The sequence below is a fragment of the Podarcis liolepis genome (genome assembly GCF_965112155.1).
Source record: "Podarcis liolepis genome assembly, chromosome: 18".
Lineage (NCBI taxonomy): Eukaryota > Metazoa > Chordata > Lepidosauria > Squamata > Lacertidae > Podarcis > Podarcis liolepis.
The window spans coordinates 3,860,692-3,879,372 of record NC_139572.1 but is presented as its reverse complement, the minus strand read 5'-3'; the positions used below and the strand labels follow the sequence as shown (position 1 = coordinate 3,879,372).

General features: G+C 48.6%; 1 protein-coding gene across 1 annotated transcript; it reads left to right on the top strand.

The window, feature by feature from the left end:
* The first annotated feature begins 1,331 nt into the window (after window positions 1-1,331).
* On the top strand, window positions 1,332-18,243 carry CDC34 (cell division cycle 34, ubiquitin conjugating enzyme). The gene is made up of 5 exons (XM_083484200.1): window positions 1,332-1,748; window positions 13,781-13,867; window positions 15,106-15,203; window positions 15,448-15,582; window positions 16,905-18,243. Exons 1-5 carry the CDS (start codon window positions 1,572-1,574, stop codon window positions 17,113-17,115), a joined length of 708 nt encoding a protein of 235 aa, XP_083340326.1. The 5' UTR covers window positions 1,332-1,571; the 3' UTR covers window positions 17,116-18,243.
* The last annotated feature ends 438 nt before the right edge of the window (window positions 18,244-18,681 follow it).

Below are 18,681 nucleotides of genomic sequence, written 5' to 3'. Positions count from 1 at the left end.
ATCACTGAAATCTTTGGAGAAATTATCTGCAACTCATTCCCCACAACCTTGTGCTCAGCTGCGCAACCCATAAACTCCTAGAAGCTGTGCATTCACTGCAGTGAGCCCCAAGCCTGTGCTCTTTTTATTATCTTCATTTTAACAGATTTCCATGGTGTTTTAGTACTGTTACTGTTTAATTAAATGTTGTTGTTTAGTCATCTTAGTCGTGTTCTACTCTCTGTGACCCCATGAACCAGAGCATGCCTTGGAAACTCTCACTTTCTACTCAAAGCGTCTCCTTTTTTATGTCCATGGAGTTTTCTTGGCAAAATACTGGAGTGGTTTGCCAGTTCCTTCTCCAGGCGGATCACACATTTAGTCTGAACTCTTAGCTATGACCTGTCCGTCTTAGGTGGCCCTGCACGGCATAGCTCATAGCTTCTCTGAGCTATTCGAGCCCCTTCGCCACGACAAGGCAGTGATCCATGAAGGGGTTTAATTAAATAGTAATTAAAATTGTTGAATATATATATATATATAATTACTTTTTAATTAAACAATAACAGTGTTAAAACACCATAGAAATCGTTAAAATGAGAATAAAAAGATAATACTAAAAAGCACACACACAAGCTTTCTGTAGTTGTATCTTTTATATATACATATACATATATATATATATGTGTGTGTGTGTATATATATATATATATATATATATATATATATATAAGCTTTCTGTAGTTAGCTGGACTTTCTTATTTTTGTAAGACGCCTTTGAGCCCCAGTCTGGGGAAGAGGTGGATTAGACGAAATAATAATAATTCATTTCATACTATTGATATACTACTTGATTGCAAAAAAGACTGTAGTTTATCTGGGCTTTCATAATTTTTGTAAGCTGCCTTTGATGCCTAGTCCGGGGAAAAGGCGGATTAGAAAAAGAAATAATGATGATGATATAATAATAATAATAATAATAATTCCATTTCATGCAATTTATATACCTCTTGATTCCAAAAAGGCAAAAAAAACCCCTCAAGAGCAGTTTTCAAAAAGCATAGAAATCGCCAGTAAAAACAAAACAGATTTAAAACAGCCATTGAAAATATGTAGGTAATTAAATACACAGATAAGAGAGAAATTCACAAGACGCTTCCCTGCTTATTTGTTTGTGTGTTCAATACATGCGGAAGGCGCTCCTCGCAAAGCCTCCTGGGAAATGCAGTCCTCACCCCTCCGGTCCCGCCCTCTCCCCGCCTCCAGAGACGCCGCTCATTGGTCGCCGCGCGTGATGGGCGGAGACGAGGGCGTGTCGCCGCCGCCGCCTCCAGGGGAGGAACTACGCCTCCCAAGCGGCCCCGCGCGCGCGCTCTCTGTTGTTGTCGTCGCCGACGCCGTTCCAGTGGCTCGAGCCCCTCCGCGGCGCTCTTTCGGGTCCGCAGCGGCCTTCTCCCCTCCGCGCGCGCGCCTTCCCTCCGCCCGCCGCCCTCTCCCCCCCTCCCCTCCCCGCCACGCTCCTCCTCTCCCCCGGCCTCGCCGCTCACGCGAGCCCCCGGCTTCACCCGAGGCCTACCCGTTCCCTCCGAACCATGGCGCGGCCGTCCGTGCCCAGCTCGCAGAAGGCGCTGCTGCTGGAGCTGAAGGGGCTCCAGGAGGAGCCCGTGGAGGGTTTCCGCGTCAGCCTGGTGGACGAGGGGGACCTCTACAACTGGGAGGTGGCCATCTTCGGGCCCCCCAACACCCACTACGAGGGGGGCTACTTCAAGGTGAGACGGCGGGGGGGGGTGGCTGGGGGTCGGGTTGGGCCCTACTCCAGAGGAGACCCGCTTTAAAGTAGAAGGAAGTGGCTGGTTTGGGTCCTTTGGCTTCCAAGAGGGTCTACTGTGAAGCAGGGCGAGTTTTACTCCAGAGGAGACCCACTGAAAGTAGAAGGAAGTGGCTGGTTTGGGTCCTTTGGCCTCCAAGAGGGTCTGCTTTGAGGCAGGGCGAGTTTTACTCCAGAGGAGACCCACTGAAAGTAGAAGGAAGTGGCTGGGTTGGGTCCTTTGGCCGCCAAGAGGGTCTGCTTTGAGGCAGGGCGAGTTTTACTCCAGAGGAGACCCACTTAAAGTAGAAGGAAGTGGCTGGTTTGGGTCCTTTGGCCGCCAAGAGGGTCTACTTTGAGGCAGGGCGAGTTTTACTCCAGAGGAGACCCACTGAAAGTAGAAGGAAGTGGCTGGGTTGGGTCCTTTGGCCTCCAAGAGGGTCTGCTTTGAGGCAGGGCGAGTTTTACTCCAGAGGAGACCCACTGAAAGTAGAAGGAAGTGGCTGGTTTGGGTCCTTTGGCCTCCAAGAGGGTCTACGCTGAAGCAGGGCGAGTTTTACTCCAGAGGAGACCCACTGAAAGTACAATGAAGTGGCGGATTTGGGTCCTTTGGCCGCCAAGAGGGTCTGCTTTGAGGCAGAGCGAGTTTTACTCCAGAGGAGACCCACTGAAAGTAGAAGGAAGTGGCGGATTTGGGTCCTTTGGCCGCCAAGAGGGTCTGCTTTGAGGCAGGGCGAGTTTTACTCCAGAGGAGACCCACTGAAAGTAGAAGGAAGTGGCTGGTTTGGGTCCTTTGGCCGCCAAGAGGGTCTACTGTGAAGCAGGGCGAGTTTTACTCCAGAGGAGACCCACTGAAAGTAGAAGGAAGTGGCTGGTTTGGGTCCTTTGGCCGCCAAGAGGGTCTGCTTTGAGGCAGGGCGAGTTTTACTCCAGAGGAGACCCACTGAAAGTAGAAGGAAGTGGCTGGTTTGGGTCCTTTGGCCTCCAAGAGGGTCTACTTTGAGGCAGGGCCAGTTTTACTCCAGAGGAGACCCACTGAAAGTAGAAGGAAGTGGCTGGGTTGGGTCCTTTGGCCGCCAAGAGGGTCTACTGTGAAGCAGGGCGAGTTTTACTCCAGAGGAGACCCACTGAAAGTAGAAGGAAGTGGCTGGTTTGGGTCCTTTGGCCTCCAAGAGGGTCTACTGTGAAGCAGGGTGAGTTTTACTCCAGAGGAGACCCACTGAAAGTAGAAGGAAGTGGCTGTTTGGGTCCTTTGGCCTCCAAGAGGGTCTACTTTAAGGCAGGGCGAGTTTTACTCCAGAGGAGACCCACTGAAAGGAAAAAGCTATGGCGGATTTGGGTCCTTTGGCTTCAAAGTGGGTCTACTCTAAAGCAGGGCGAGTGTTAATCCTGCTCTAGAGGAAACCCACTTTAAACTAAAAGGACATGGCTGATTTGGGTCCTTTGGCTTCCAAGAGTTTCTGCTCTAAAGCAGGGAGAGTTTTACTCCAGAGGAGACCCACTTAAAGTAGAAGGAAGTGGCTGGTTTGGGTCCTTTGGCCTCCAAGAGGGTCTACGCTGAAGCAGGGCGAGTTTTACTCCAGAGGAGACCCACTGAAAGGAAAAAGATATGGCTGATTTGGATCCTTTGGCTTCGAAGTGTGTCTACTTTGAAGCAGGGTGTTAGTCCTACTCTAGAAGAAAGCCACTTTAAAGTAGAAGGATGTGACTGATTCAGGTCCTTTGGCTTCGAAGTGGGTCTACTCTAAAGCAGGGCGAGTGTTAATCCTGCTCTAGAGGAAACCCACTTTAAACTAAAAGGACATGGCTGATTTGGGTCCTTTGGCTTCCAAGAGTTTCTGCTCCAAAGCAGGGTGAGTGTTACTCCAGAGGAGACCCACTGAAAGGAAAAGGATATGGCTGGCATGTGTGCCTTGACTTCAGTGGTTCCACTCTGGAGCAGGATGATTTGTAACCCTACTCCAAAGTAATAAATGGGCATGACTTGGGCTACTCTGGAGTATTAGGTTTTGCCTTCATGTTCCCATTGCAGTTGTGGCTAAATTGGGACCACTATCCTTAACTGAGTCTGCCCTAAAGCGGGTTTTAGCCAGTGTTAGTCCTACACCAGAGGAGACCCATTGAAGGTAAAAGGATGTGGTTGCCTTGGGGCCCATGGACTTCAGCTAGTCTGCTGTGATGGAGAAGTCCTACCCAGTGTTAGTTCTACTCAAGACCCCTTGAAATTAAGCAACAAGGGTGAATTGGGTCCACTGACTTCAGTGGGCCTGCTTTGGAGTAAGAGAATATGTACCCAGAGTGGAGCCATTGTGGTTAATGGACGTTGCTGGAGTTTAGACAAGTTTCTGGACACATGACACCCCTCTTTACGCTGAGGTGTGTGTTTTCAGGATCCACCCCCATTCCCCGTGACTGTGATTTGCCTCTACTCTGAAGTAGGACCCGGAGTGATACGACTCTTTGCCTTGAAACAGGGGCAAGAGGGAATCATTTCCATCCTTGTAACAAGAGAATAAACTTCTTTTCCTTTCTCTCCCCTCCTCCGTTTAAAACGAAGGTAGTAAATCGCTTAAGGCGGTATCCAACCTACATTATACTAAGCCCTTTGAAAGCGATGGTCTTAAAATTATCTCTAACCTAAGAGTTGTATCCAGGGTTAGTCATGTTCAGAGCGGAGTGCCATGGAAATCAAAATTATGAGCAACAGAAGAATGGCGTGAGTTAGCAGAGCTAATGTCCCATCTAATTTAAGCATCCTGTTTTTACAATGAGTGCCCGTTTTGGGAAAACCACAAACACAACAGCGACACTTGCAGTTCCCAACACCCGGCGTTCAGAACCGTACTGCCTCAACTGCAGAAGTAGAGCATAGCCATAGGGCATTGTAATTCCTCTATGAATTTGTCCAGTCCTCTTTTAAAACCCTCCAAGTCTGCGGCCACCACTGTCTTCCGCAGGAGCGAGTTCCATGGGTTTACTCTCTGGTGGGTGAATAAGTCCTACTTATAAGTAAGTAGGAGGGGGCACGGGTGGCGCTGTGGGTTAAACCACAGAGCCTAGGACTTGCTGATCAGAAGGTCGGCTGTTCGAATCCCCGCGACGGGGTGAGCTCCCATTGTTCGATCCCAGCTCCTGCTAACCTCGCAGTTCGAAAGCACATCAAAGCACAAGTAGATAAATAGGTACCGCTCTGGCGGGAAGGTAAACGGCGTTTCCGTGCGCTGCTCTGGTTCGCCAGAAGCGGCTTAGTCATGCTGGCCACATGACCCGGAAGCTGTACGCCAGTTCCCTCGGCCAGTAAAGCGAGATGAGCGCTGCAACCCCAGAGTCGGACACGACTGGACCTAATGGTCAGGGGTCCCTTTACCTTTATAAGTAAGTAGGAGTTCTAAAATGTTTTTTCCCCTCCTTGCCTACTGCCAAAAACCTAGGATGGACTTATACAAGAAAGATAAAATTTATACCCTCCTGAGTTTACGTTTTCATAATAAAGGTTTGGCTTGATGTAAGTGTACAGATTTCTGAAGATCCGTATATTGCAGATAAGATCTGAACATGACTGTATTCATGACTGATGAGCTTTCCATTGCTGCTGTTAATAATTTTATACTATCCTTTTGATCCTTACTTTTTAAATGAAGCCAAAATGTGGGCAACTATATCTGTTGCCCTGTTCAGGGAAGTTTTTAATATGCGACATTTTAATGTATTTTTAATCTTTGTTGGAAGCCGCCCAGAGTGGTTGGGGAGGCCCAGCCAGATGGGCGGGGTACAAATAAATTATTATTATTATTATTATTATTACTTTTTGTCTGTCCTGAATCTTCCAACTGTTCAGTTTCGTTGGAGTTCTAGCATTAGGAGGAGGGGAAAAAATATCTGTCTACTTCCTCCATTCCATGCAAATTTTTTTGCAATCTTGAGTCATCTCTCATCTTGCTGACCTTCTTTCTAAACTTGAAAAGTAAATAAATCGGATGTTGTAACCTTTCCTTATTAAAATTTACAATTGAAGCTCTGAATAAATTCTAAACTTAGGGTTTTGTTCAACGAGACTACACTTGGAGGAGACCATTTGAAAATAATTGGCCGAAGTTAATTGGGTCCGCTTGGGGTAGGACTTAATAGGACAGCAATTTTAAGGGTACAGTCATACTGTTGAGTAGAACCATTAAACTTAATGAATAGGGCCAGGTCATTCTCAAGAGTAGACCTGCTGAAACGAATGGTCTCCAGTTAGCTGTGATGAACTTACTCGAGAGCGTGACTCTCCATATAACACTAACTGTGGGTGGTATCCAACATTAGTCAAAGCTATTGAAATTAACGAACAAGGCTAATTTAGGTCGATTAATTTCATTGAGCCTGTATCTGGCTGAATCCACCTTGGTGGATACTCACTGAAATCAGGTGTAAGTCATGATGAACTTAATTCAGGGTTAGCATCATTTTACTGGGTCGACTCTGCATATGATTCCCACGCCTCCAGCTACAACCTTATAAATATATGCAAATCATTCCGATGTGTGTACACTAAACGGAAATGCTTGATAAGTCTTATTTCCGAGTAGGTATGCATGACATTGCACTGCAAGTGTATTTTATTGCTGTTATTTATAAATTTGCTTTCACATGCGCGTCAAGGCGGTTCGCAGGCATGCCATAAAGACAACTAAAAATAGCTTTAAAAACAGTAAACAAAAAACAACAACAGCCAGTAGCCACAGTTTGTGTGAAAACTACACAAAAGGGCACCTAAGTCAGAGGCCTTTTCACCCAGCTGGAAAAGCCTGCCAAAACAAAAAGGTATTTAATTGTTTCCGGAAAGTGCAGGTAGTAATAATTACTTACCCACCCGCCTTGATTCATCTGCCTGGGTGGCCCCAGCCATTCTGGGCAGCTTCAACACAATTTAAAAACATAATAAAACAGCAAACGTTAAAAACTTCCCTATCCAGGGCTGCTTTCAGATACAGTGGTGCCCCGCAAGACAAATGCCTCGCAAGACGGAAAACTCGCTAGACGAAAGAGTTTTCCGTTTTGGAGGTGCTTCGCAAAACGAATCTCCTATGGGCTTGCTTCGCAAGACGAAAATGTCTTGGGAGTTCCTGCTGGTTTTTTTCCTCCCCCCCCCCTTTTCTAAGCCGCTTATCAGCTGATCCGATCAGCAGATAAGCCGCTAATAGCGCTAATCCGCTAATCCTTCAATGGGTTTGCTTCGCAAGACGAAAAAACCGCTAGATGAAGAGAATCACAGAACGGATTCTTTTCGTCTTGCGAGGCACCACTGTATCTTCTAAATGTTATATAGTTGCTTATCTGTTTGACATCTGATGGAAGGGCATTCCATAGGGCTGGCGCCACCACTGAGAAGGCCCTGCGCCTGGTTCCTTTGCAATCTCGCAGTGTGGAAACCACCAGAAGACCCTGGAGGGGTGGTCCTCAGTGTCCAAGCAGTGTTAGAAAAGCTAGGAGCCAAATGGCTCCTAGGACCTGGATTTTGGACACCAAAACAGAATATCTAGTCACCATTTGGGGCAGGGGTGGGGAGGTCAGCAACCCCCCCCCCCCATTTTTTTAATTGATTTTCCAATATTATAACAAATGTAACAACAGACAAAGAAAAAAGAAAAAAAAACATTACAATATATATAAAAAACAGAAAAACATTTATCTCAACTATTATAATCCAATATTTATGATCATTGTTGGGTAACTTCCTCAAATCCCCCTGGCTGAGTTTCCCTATAACTCATTGTAGCAGTTTTCCAGCACTATTTTCATATAAAATTTACTTGTTCAATTAACTTCTTTCTTTTCATTTTGACCTCTATCCATGGTATTCTACAATTTCACATATTTAATTCTTAGGCCAATCTGTTACTCAAAAGTATTTCTATTTAAGTTATCTTAAGCTATTTAATTCAATAGTCTTTAAATTTCTTCCATTCTTCTTGATACTCCTCCTCCTCCTGGTCGCGGACTCTTCCGGTTGGCTATCTCCAAAAAGTCCATCATCTTCATCTGCCATTCTTCCACTGTCGGTACTTCTTGTAATTTCCAATTTTTGACCAGCAAAATTCTAGCTTCTTAACATATACTTCAAGGCTTCAAAGCACATACATTTCAGCAATCCTTGAGCATTAGCCAGGCAAAAAAAAAATGGCGCCCAGATTTTTGGAGGTGCTCACAAACGGAGGATATTTAGGTGCAAAATGCGCCTGGCCCCATGTTACTTTCAAACCCTGGATCCAAGCAGAACAATGGGAGTCAGGGGTGCTAACTTGAATAAAAAATTGTGGGGCCCCAGGTAATCTCCGCCCTGCATAATCAATCACATGACACGGTGCGCACACAAACTATTTGAATGGGAAACCATCAATTTTGTGGGGGCCCGTCCCCTGCAAATATTTTATTGTTGGGGTGGAGACTACAGGATCGAGGCCATTTAGGACCTTAAAGGTTTGCCCCAGCACTTTGAATTGCACTCAGAAACAGACTGGGAACCAACGTACCGTATTTTTTGCACCATAACACTCACTTTTTTCCTCCTAGAAAGTAAGGGGAAATGTCTGTGCGTGTTATGGAGGGAATGCCTACGGGTGGCATGCCTACGGATTTTCCTCCTCTAAAAACTACGTGCGTGTTATGGTTGGGTGCGTGTTATAGAGCGAAAAATACGGTAGATCTTTTAGGGCTGGTGTTATATGGTCCTGGCGGTCGCTCACAGCCACTGGTCCAGCAGCCACATTCTGGATTAGTTGCAGTTTCCGGGTCACCTTCAAAGGTAGCTCCACGTAGAGCTCATTGCAGTGGTCAAAGCGGGAGATAACCAGAGCATGCGCCACTTCTTGCGAGACAGAACTCAGATAATGGGCTCTTCTCATATCTCAGTAGGGCTGCTGTTTTCACATAATAGTGTGGTTTCTCAAGTAACCTGGTCGTGAGCTGCACAGGGCCTACCCCTGACCATTAGGTCCAGTTGCAGACGACTCTGGGGTTGCGGCGCTCATCTCGCTTCACTGGCCGAGGGAGCCGGCGTACAGCTTCCGGGTCATGTGGCCAGCATGACTAAGCCGCTTCTGGCAGGAGCAGGGACCGAGCAACGGGAGCTCACCCCGTCATTGCGGGGATTCGAACCGCCGACCTTCTGATCGGCAAGCCCTAGGCTCTGTGGTCTAACCCACAGCGCCTCCCGTGTCCCATAGGGCCTGATGAGTTAGTAGCAAAATCTTGAACTTGAGAAAACCCAGTGTTCCAATGTTGACAGAGGTTAATTTTAAAACATCTTAAGTGCTAAGCTTGCAGTCTTCTGCCTGCTTTCCTAGTTGCTTAACCAGTATTGAAGGCCCATTGAAATATGTAAGTAGAATGGTAAACAGTAGTAGTAGTAGTAGTAGTAATAATAATAATAATAATAATAATAATAATAATAATAATTTATTTTTCCCCCGCCCTCCCCAGCCAAGACCGGGCTCAGGGCGGCTAACAACCAATAATAAAAACAAGTTGATTAAAATACAATTTAAAAGATTTAAGATACAGCATTAAATAATTAGGGAACAATCTCTTCATAGGAGGAGAAAGGAAAAAGAAAGAGGGGGAGGGAATCAAACTGATTCCGAGCCAAAGGCCAGGCGGAACAACTCTGTCTTACAGGCCCTGCGGAAAGAGATCAGATCCCTCAGGGCCCTGGTCTCATGAGACAGAGCGTTCCACCAGGCCAGAGCCACTGTTGAGAAGGCCCTGGCTCTGGTTGAGGCTAATCTAACTTCCTTAGGGCCCGGGACCTCTAGGGTGTTGCTATATATGGACCTTAAGGTCCTCCGTGGGGCATACTGGGAGAGGTGGTCCCGTAGGTACGAGGGTCCTAAGCCGTGAAGGGCTTTAAAAGTCAAAACCAGCACCTTAAATCTGACCCTGTGTTCCACCGGGAGCCAGTACCACTGGTAAAGCACTGGGTGAATATGCTCCCATGGCAGAGACCCCATGAGGAGCCTCGCTGCAGCATTCTGCACCCGCTGGAGTTTCTGGGACAGCTTCAAGGGCAGCCCCGCGTAGAGCAAATTACAGTAGTCAAGCCTGGAGGTGACCGTCGCATGGATCACTGTGGCCAGGTCAGGGCGGGAAAGGTAAATATAAAAAAGTAAAGGTAAATATAGACATGTCTAAATATGAACAGTGTTGTAAATGGCCACGCGCTGTGAAGTGAATATCCAGATGGGAAAAATATATTTAGTGTAGGAACTATAAAGTGTGCCAGTATAGAGGTAAACAAACTTTGGGGCTTCCAATCCAGGGCATGGATCCCTGCCAAGTATGTTTCTGTGAATTCCTGTTCTAAGTATTTCAAATTCTAATAATAAGCAGTCCCTTGGGTACTCAAGGATGTGTTGCGAAGCCTGGTTTTCTCGCCTTCCAAAGTGACCTAAATAATAGGTATATAACAGGAAGCACCCCATGGCAATGCCAAAAATGGAGATCCGTTTCACGGTTCCTGAAGAGTCATTGCTTTTTATTAGTGTCCCAGCATGATTCACCCCCTAAAGGCCTTACTCAGGGGCCTTTTCTACAGGAAAAAAAAGAGAAGACAAGAATTAATAAACACTGCTTAGAACTCGTTTTAGAAACGATCTGCAAAGCCACATATAAAACCCTGATTTTCTCCATTCCCTCATCAACGTCTTTCGCATAAAAACTTACTAGGAAACTCCTACCAAGGAAGGTAAACGGCGTTTCCGTGCGCTGCTCTGGTTCGCCAGAAGCGGCTTAGTCCTGCTGGCCACATGACCCGGAAGCTGTACGCCGGCTCCCTCGGCCAATAAAGCGAGATGAGCACCGCAACTCCAGAGTCGGCCATGACTGGACCTAATGGTCAGGGGTCCCTTTACCTTTAATTCACCCCTTGCCGAAATCTGGGCAGAGGCTTGTTTTTTCTTCTTCCTGGGTGTACGTTTAGTAGGTCATCGGGATCCACAGGAAATAAACAAACGAGCTGCTTCCCCTGAGCCAGTTTTGGCCCGGGAAGCTACTTCGGGTCGGTTTATGAGCCTGTTTTGCAACTTTGAGGTTCCTGCCCATCTGCCCTTTCTTGCCTCTTCCCCGACAAACCTGCCTGAGTCAGATCGGGAGTTGGCTGAGATCAGGTGGTTGGAGTTTGTTGTATCTTGGCAGATCTCCTAAAACCCAAGCCCTAGGGCTCGCCACACCAGCAGATGGGGATGACGTCTCTTGTTTCGTCGCGTAGATGATAATATCAAGCAACACTAGCTATAACATGAGTTTCAGTCCTATGCCTGCCAGCTCAGAAGCAAGCCTGTTGGAGTTTTGCATGGCTTCCTTCCAGGAATCCACGCATGCCATTGTTTAAGAGTTCCTAGCAAAGTTATTTACATGATATTGGCTAGCTACCTTACGACATAGGGACGCGGGTGGCGGTGTGGGTTAAACCACAGAGCCTAGGACTTGCTGATCAGAAGGTCGGTGGCTCGAATCCCCGTGACGGGGTGAGCTCCCGTTGCTCGGTCCCTGCTCCTGCCAACCTAGCAGTTCGAAAGCACGTTGAAGCGCAAGTAGATAAATAGGTACCACTCCGGTGGGAAGGTAAACGGCGTTTCCGTGCGCTGCTCTGGTTCGCCAGAAGCAGCTTAGTCCTGCTGGCCACATGACCTGGAAGCTGTACGCCGGCTCCCTCGGCCAATAAAGCGGGATGAGCGCCGCAACCCCAGAGTCGGCCACGACTGGACCTAATGGTCAGGGGTCCCCTTTACCTTTACCCTTATGATCATCGTGTTGCCTAGACATTGCTGACTTAAGCAAAAATGGGCAGGTTCACCCATCTGTACTTTGAAGGCAGTTCCACCATTGCTGGAATGAGATAAATAAAAGATGCTCAGCTTTGTAGTTCAGGTGGAAGCCCATTGGTCGCTTGCTATGTCGCATGACCCCCTGCCCAGAACAATGCGGGGGAAAGCCGCACAGACAAAAATCAAACAGAGGAGAAGGTTAGCGGAATAACACCTTTTGTTCTCGCACCGGTTTTTCAGATGGAGGCTGTTCTATTGGCCTCCCTTCCCGCAGAGGGAATGCTCCAGGTCTGATGACGAAACATGCCTTCTCTATGGGAAAAGTTGCAGCAATTGGGACTTTTGAAAAGCGAGAAAGACGTTTCTAAAGCGATGCATGACATTGGGGAAAGCTGGAAGAGAAAGTTATCCCTCGCCATAACACTAGAAAGTGTTATGAATGCTGAATGCTGGGGAATCTAGGACAGATCAAAGGAAGGACTTAACATATTTTTTCATGTACAGTCGAATTAAGGCCTTCTCGGTGGTGGCACCTGCCCTGTGGAATGCCCTCCTGTTAGATGTAAAAGAGAAAAACAACTACCAGACTTTTAGGAGACATCTGAAAGCAGCCCTGTTTAGAGAAGCTTTAAATATTTGATGGACTATTGTATTTTAATATTTTGTTGGAAGCCGCCCAGAGTGGCTGGGGAAGCCCAGCCAGATGGGCAGGGTATAAATATTATTAATATTAATATTATTAAATAACCCAGAGGTGCCTTTTAAATAAAAGGACACATTCTACTCATGTAAAAATACGCAGATTCCCGGTCCATCCGCGGCCAGATTTAGAAGCCAATTGGGCCAGATCCGGCCCCCGGGCCTTAGTTTGCCTTCCCATGTTCCAAGGAGCTATACATGGCTCGCCTCAATTTTTAGCCTCACAACAACCCTGTGAGGTTGGCTGAGCTGGGAGGCCACGATTGGCCCAAGAGCTTTGTGGCCGAGTGGAGATTTGAACCAGGGCCTCCCGGGCCCTCTGACTTCTCCTATTTGTGTCTGGCAACATTCTGCAGCTCAGCGCTTTTATGGCATGAGTGGGGGAACCCCCAGCATGAGCTTTCTCTTGTCTCTTTCTGCAAATCAGCAAAAGATTGGTTGCCCAGAGGCGGCTCTCGTTTGGCGCAGGGAAAGAGTTCCCGACGAGCCCGGGCAGGTTGCATGCTCTGTCCCGGCCGAGGCAAACCTGGGCAAGGCTCAAAACCTCCAAATGCCGGGGCGGCTTCGGAGGAAGTCGAGGCAGGGAGTGCCCGTGCCGATGGTTGCCGTGCGTGACTCAGCTGTGCGCACAACACAAACGGGACTGCCTATGAGAGGGAGGGACGGGTCTTGGGTCTGGGAGGTGCCACATGTCCAGGAGCCTTCCCCAGCCATTGGCTGAGTTGCTGTGATGTCACGGAACGTTACTCATCTGGGGAAACTGGGTTGTTCCTGGAGACTCTCAGGCAAGAACCTGGAAAGCTTTGACACGATTATGTGCTGAATTTCACATTTGTTTGCACTTGGTTGCGGCGTCTAAAAATTCGCCAGGCTAGTTTTGCTACTGGGGCAGATCCAGTTGTGACGGCGTAGAGCATGGGTAGACAAACTAAGGCCCAGGGGCCGGATCCGGCCAAATCGCCTTCTAAATCCAGCGTGCGGACGACCCGGGAATCAGCGTCTTTTAATCAGAGTGTCCTTTTAATGTATTTTTCGCTCTATAAGACGCACCAGACCACAAGACGCACCTAGTTTTTGGAGGAGGAAAACAAGAAAAAAAATATTCTGAATCTCAGAAACTAGAACAGCAAGAGGGATCGCTGCGCAGTGAAAGCAGCCATCCCTCTTGCTGTTCTGGCTTCTGGGATAGCTGCGCAGCCTGCATTCGCTCCAAAAGACGCACACACATTCCCCCTTACTTCTTAGGAGGGGGAAAGTGAGTCTTATGGAGCAAAAAATACAGTATATAAAATGCATCTCTGGGTTATTTGTGGGGCCTGCCTGGTGTTTTTACATGAGTAGAATGTGTGCCAGCGCTTTGAATTGGGCTCAGAAACCCATTGGCAACCAGTGCAGTTGGGCGCAGGGCAGGCCACTTGCAATTCTAACCTACTTGTTCATTGCTGCTTCCCCAACCCCTGACACCTCTCCGGTTCTCTGTTCTCCGCAGGCTCGTCTCCGATTCCCTATCGACTACCCTTATTCACCACCCACCTTCCGTTTCCTGACCAAAATGTGGCATCCAAACATATACGAGGTATGGTGGCACACTGGGACATGGGCGTCGAGCTGGGGTGACTTGCTGGGATGCCCTGGAATGTGGGCAACAGACTCCGTCTGCCCACCCCCAACGGACACACTTATTTTTCCACATATAATACGATTTATTTATTTTTTTCATCTTATGGGGGTCATCTTATGCAGTCATACCTCATTGCGAGAAGTAAGGTTACAGGGAACCAGGCAGAGGGCCTTCTCGGTAGTGGCACCCGCCCTGTGGAACGCCCTCCCAGCAGATGTCAAAGCAATAAACAACTATTTTACTTTTAAAAGACAACTGAAGGCAGCCCTCTTTAGGGAAGTTTTTAATGTTTGATGCTGTACTGTTTTTAATATTCAGTTGGAAGCCTCCCAGAGTGGCTGGGGAGACCCAGCCAGATGGGCGGGGTATAAATAATAAATTATTATTACTATTATTATGTTGCATTCCGCTCTTATGGACTTTCGGGTTATGACCGCAGCAAGCCCAGACGTGTTTACTTCCGGGTTCGCCGCCTGCACAGAAGCGATTTTTGCACACGTGCTTGATCGCGCTGCGCACATGCGCGGAAGAGGCGCTCTAGTTGCAGACTATTCAGGGTGCAAATGGCATGAACTCCACAGCTAGAAGCACCACTGTATATGAATGGTGATGAACGGGGGTTGGTTCTCAGGCTCTTGAAATATGGCAGCCCTAACTTTGAACGTAAGGGACATGGGTGGCACTGTGGGTTAAACCACAGAGCCTAGAACTTGCCGATCAGAAGGTCGCGGTTCGAATCCCTGTGATGGGGTGAGCTCCCATTGCTCGGTCCCTGCTCCTGCCAACCTAGCAGTTCAAAAGCACGTCAAAGTGCAAGTAGATAAATAGGTACCGCTCAGGCGGGAAGGTAAATGGCGTTTCCATGCACTGCTCTGGTTCGCCAGAAGCGGCTTAGTCCTGCTGGCCACATGACCCGGAAGCTGTACGCCGGCTCCGTCGGTCAATGAAGCCAGATGAGCGCCGCAACCCCAGAGTCGTTCGCGGTGCACCTAACGGTGTTTACCAGATGTTACTACTTGCCAGATGGGAGAGTTGTGTAGCCCAAACTATCTGGAAAACCTAATGGTCAGGGGTCCCTTTACCCTTTTAACTTTGGACAACCTCTGCAAACAATATCAATTTCTTAATTCGGCGTTCAAGAAGATAGGGGTCTTCTCGTACATGGAAAAAATAATGGTATATCCATCTTTCAGACCGGGGACGTCTGCATTTCCATTCTACACCCTCCGGTGGATGACCCGCAGAGTGGAGAGCTGCCTTCGGAAAGATGGAATCCCACGCAGAACGTGAGGTGAGGCCTGAGCAGCAGTTATGCTGTCCCTAGTCTGTCATCGTAAGATTTCCCAGCCCTCCCATCACGGGCAAAGTGAAGCAGTCACATCCTGCTTCTCACAGCGTCTGATCAGATGGGCGCAATCCACCACTGAGGTCTCCTTCTTACCTATAACTCGTTTTCAGCAGCAGCGACACCGGTGAGTTCCTGCCGCCTCTTCCTCCCTCACCTTGTCATTTGCTTTTCCTCCCCCTACCCCCAGGACGATTCTCCTCAGTGTGATCTCGCTGCTCAACGAACCCAACACATTCTCTCCGGCCAACGTTGACGCTTCTGTGATGTACAGGAAGTGGAAGGAGAGCAAAGGCAAGGATCAGGAATACACGGACATCATCAGGTTGGTGGGAAAAGCCCCTAGAAATTCCGTTGTTGCACCCACAACCTAGGTTTAAGGTGCTGTTGAGCTCCTCACTTTCATATCTCACTTTCTAACACTGGCCACAGGTATCTGGTTAGCCACTGTGAAAGGAGGATGCTGAACTAGATGGCCGCATCCAGATGGTTCTTCCTATGTTGTAAGAGCCAGGGTGAGGCCCCCCACCTGCATCCTAGGCCCCTCATTATCCTGGTCACCCTCCTTGTGAGGGCAGGCTCCAGTTTTCTCAGTAACCTACTGAAAAACGCCCAGAATGATTCCGGTCTCCAAGCTCCAGCCTGGTCAGCAGGGGGAAGAGGCTCCAGAGCAGGTATGGCAGGAAGTCCTCCCTCTTTGGAGCAACATTCCCCTGTATGTCCACTCTAAAGATAAAGGGACCCCTGACCATTAGGTCCAGTCGTGGCCGACTCTGAGGTTGCGGCGCTCATCTCGCTTTATTGGCCAAGGGAGCCGGCGTACAGCTTCCAGGTCATGTAGCCAGCAGGACTAAGCCCCTTCTGGCGAACCAGAGCAGCGCACGGAAACGCCGTTTACCTTCCCTTGCACTTTGACGTGCTTTCAAACTGCTAGGTTGGCAGGAGCAGGGACCAAGCAACGGGTTGTTGCGGTTTAGTCGTTTATTCGTGTCCGCCTCTTCGTGACCCCCTGGACCAGAGCACGCCAGGCACTCCTGTCTTCCACTGCCTCCCACAGTTTGGTCAAACTCATGCTGGTAGCTTCGAGAACACTGTCCAACCATCTCGCCCTCTGTCGTCCCCTTCTCTTTGTGCCCTCCATCTTTCCCAACATCAGGGTCTTTTCCAGGGAGTTTTCTCTTCTCATGAGGTGGCCAAAGTCTTGGAGCCTCAGCTTCAGGATCTGTCCTTCCAGTGAGCACTCAGGGCTGATTTCCTTCAGAATGGAGAGGTTTGATCTTCTTGCAGTCCATGGGACTCTCAAGAGTCTCCTCCGGCACCAGAATTCAAAAGCATCCATTCTTCGGCGATCAGCCTTCTTTATGGTCCAGCTCTCACTTCCATACATCACTACTGGGAAAACCAAGCAACGGGAGCTCACCCCATTGCAGGGATTTGAACCGCCGACCTCCCAATCGGCAAGTCCTAGGCTCTGTGGTTTAATCCACAGCGCCACCCGCATCCCGTCCACTCTAGGCAACAGGAAACGTTGCATTTGACTGCTTCAGTGACAATACATCCCACAGCTCCAGCAGCTGATCCCCCCCTTAACGCTCTTCTGCCGTCTGAATCCCTGTTGCAAACGAATGTCTTTTATCGCCCAACTAGGAAGCAGGTCCTCGGAACCAAGGTGGATGCGGAGCGCGACCAAGTCAAGGTCCCGACGACGCTGGCAGAGTATTGCGTCAAGACCAAGACTCCCGCGCCGGACGAGGGCTCGGACCTCTTCTACGACGACTACTATGAGGACGACGAGATGGACGACGAGGTCAACAGCTGCTACGGCGACGAAGACGATTCCGGCAACGAGGAGTCTTGACGAGGGACACCTCCCCCCTCCCCGCCCCTCTCGTCAGCCCCCTCTTTTTCTCCGCGCCCCCTCTCTGCCCCCCTTCCCTCCACCGCTGCCTCCTGCTGCTGCTGCTCCCGTTAGTAGCAATAAACTATCTGTGACACTTTTACTTGAACCCAGGACGCCACCCGGCTGAGACTCGGAAACAAAGCAAAAAAAACCCCCCTCTCTGGCCCTGAGACGCGAAACAGAAAGAAAGAAAGAAAAAACTCTACCTCAAAAGGGAGACACTGCTTCTGCTGGGACTGGGGGTGGGGTGGGGGGGGGTTGCCTGTGTGCAGGGAGGGTTGGCAAATCTACAATTTGGCTTAAAATGCTGTGTGTGGTTTTTTTTTGTGCGTGTTGTCGGTTTGTTTGTTTTTTAAGAAAAGGAGAAGCTGGGAGGGACAGGAGAGGGGATGGTGTGTTCGTTCCCCACCGAGCCCTGGCCTAATCCAGCGGCGTCTTCGGCTCCCGGTTAAGAAAGACTGCAACAAAAAAGAGGGGGAGAGGACCTTGTGACAAGTCCTTTGCGGAGAATTGAGGGTGGGTGGGGGTTTGGAGGAAGGGCCTGTTTCTTTTATTTTATTAGGCCATGTTAATTTGTGGGGAGGGGATTCTTAGTAAGGGCTCTCTAGTTGCATGGGTTGTGGGGGGGCAAGGATAATATTTTTGCAATCTCATCGGCCGCGTTAAGTCCGGATCGAAAAGTCTCCTCTCTTAGATTGGCCCTGCAGTGTCACCTGGCGCCACTGGGTGGCGCTTGTACACCGTCTGCTTCCTGTAGCATTTGACACCCCCTTTCCCACCACCCCCCACTAGGTGATGTTTTCCCATCCACCTGCGTGCTCACCCCCCCCCCAACCCGGCCTCTCTAGGAGTTTGCTTGTTGGCTGTGCAGTTTCGAAAACCTACAGAGGGACGTTCTGGAAAGGGGTAGCAGTCCTTCTGCAAAAAAAAGCAAAAATGAAATTTTGAAAATGACGGTTTTGTGGAATCAGGGAAAGCGGGGCGGGGCGTCTTTTTTTAAGCATCAAGGTGTGGGCGATTTCTTTTTTAGTTTGTTTTTCCTCCTAGTTTTTTGAAACTATTTAATAAAATGGACTTTGAAAGGAAGCGTGGTGTTGGACGGCAGCGTGGCCACAGCGCAGCCTGGCTTTTGTGTCTTTTACTCTGGTGTAAAGAAGGGGCGCAATTGTAGGTGGAGCAATCACCCACTCGTCTATCTCTGTTTATTTTTGTTATTTATTAGTCTGCCCATTTTCACCTGGGGGGCTCCTTTTGATCCTCAACAACAGCCCTGCAGGGGTGGATTGCGGCGTTCACAAAGTAAAGGTAGGATTGAACTCTGATTAATAAGAATACACACAGAGGTGTGAACCAGCAAGACTCTGGGAAGGGTGCATATAATCATCTCTGCGTATCTCCACCCCTCGGCCCAGGTCGTTTTATTCACAAAAGAACTTTTACAGAGTGTTCGCAAGAACCAATCCGATTTCTTCTGAGCATTCAACAAACCCCACGCTGGGACAAAGTTAAGCTACCAAAATTAAT

Bases quoted from the DNA above. Each gene is read 5' to 3' on its own strand.
- CDC34 (XM_083484200.1), top strand. From the start codon at position 1,572: ATGGCGCGGCCGTCCGTGCCCAGCTCGCAGAAGGCGCTGCTGCTGGAG. The intron at 1,749-13,780 runs GTGAGACGGCGG...TGTTCTCCGCAG, and splicing joins ACGAGGGGGGCTACTTCAAG to GCTCGTCTCCGATTCCCTAT. The intron at 13,868-15,105 runs GTATGGTGGCAC...TCCATCTTTCAG, and splicing joins GGCATCCAAACATATACGAG to ACCGGGGACGTCTGCATTTC.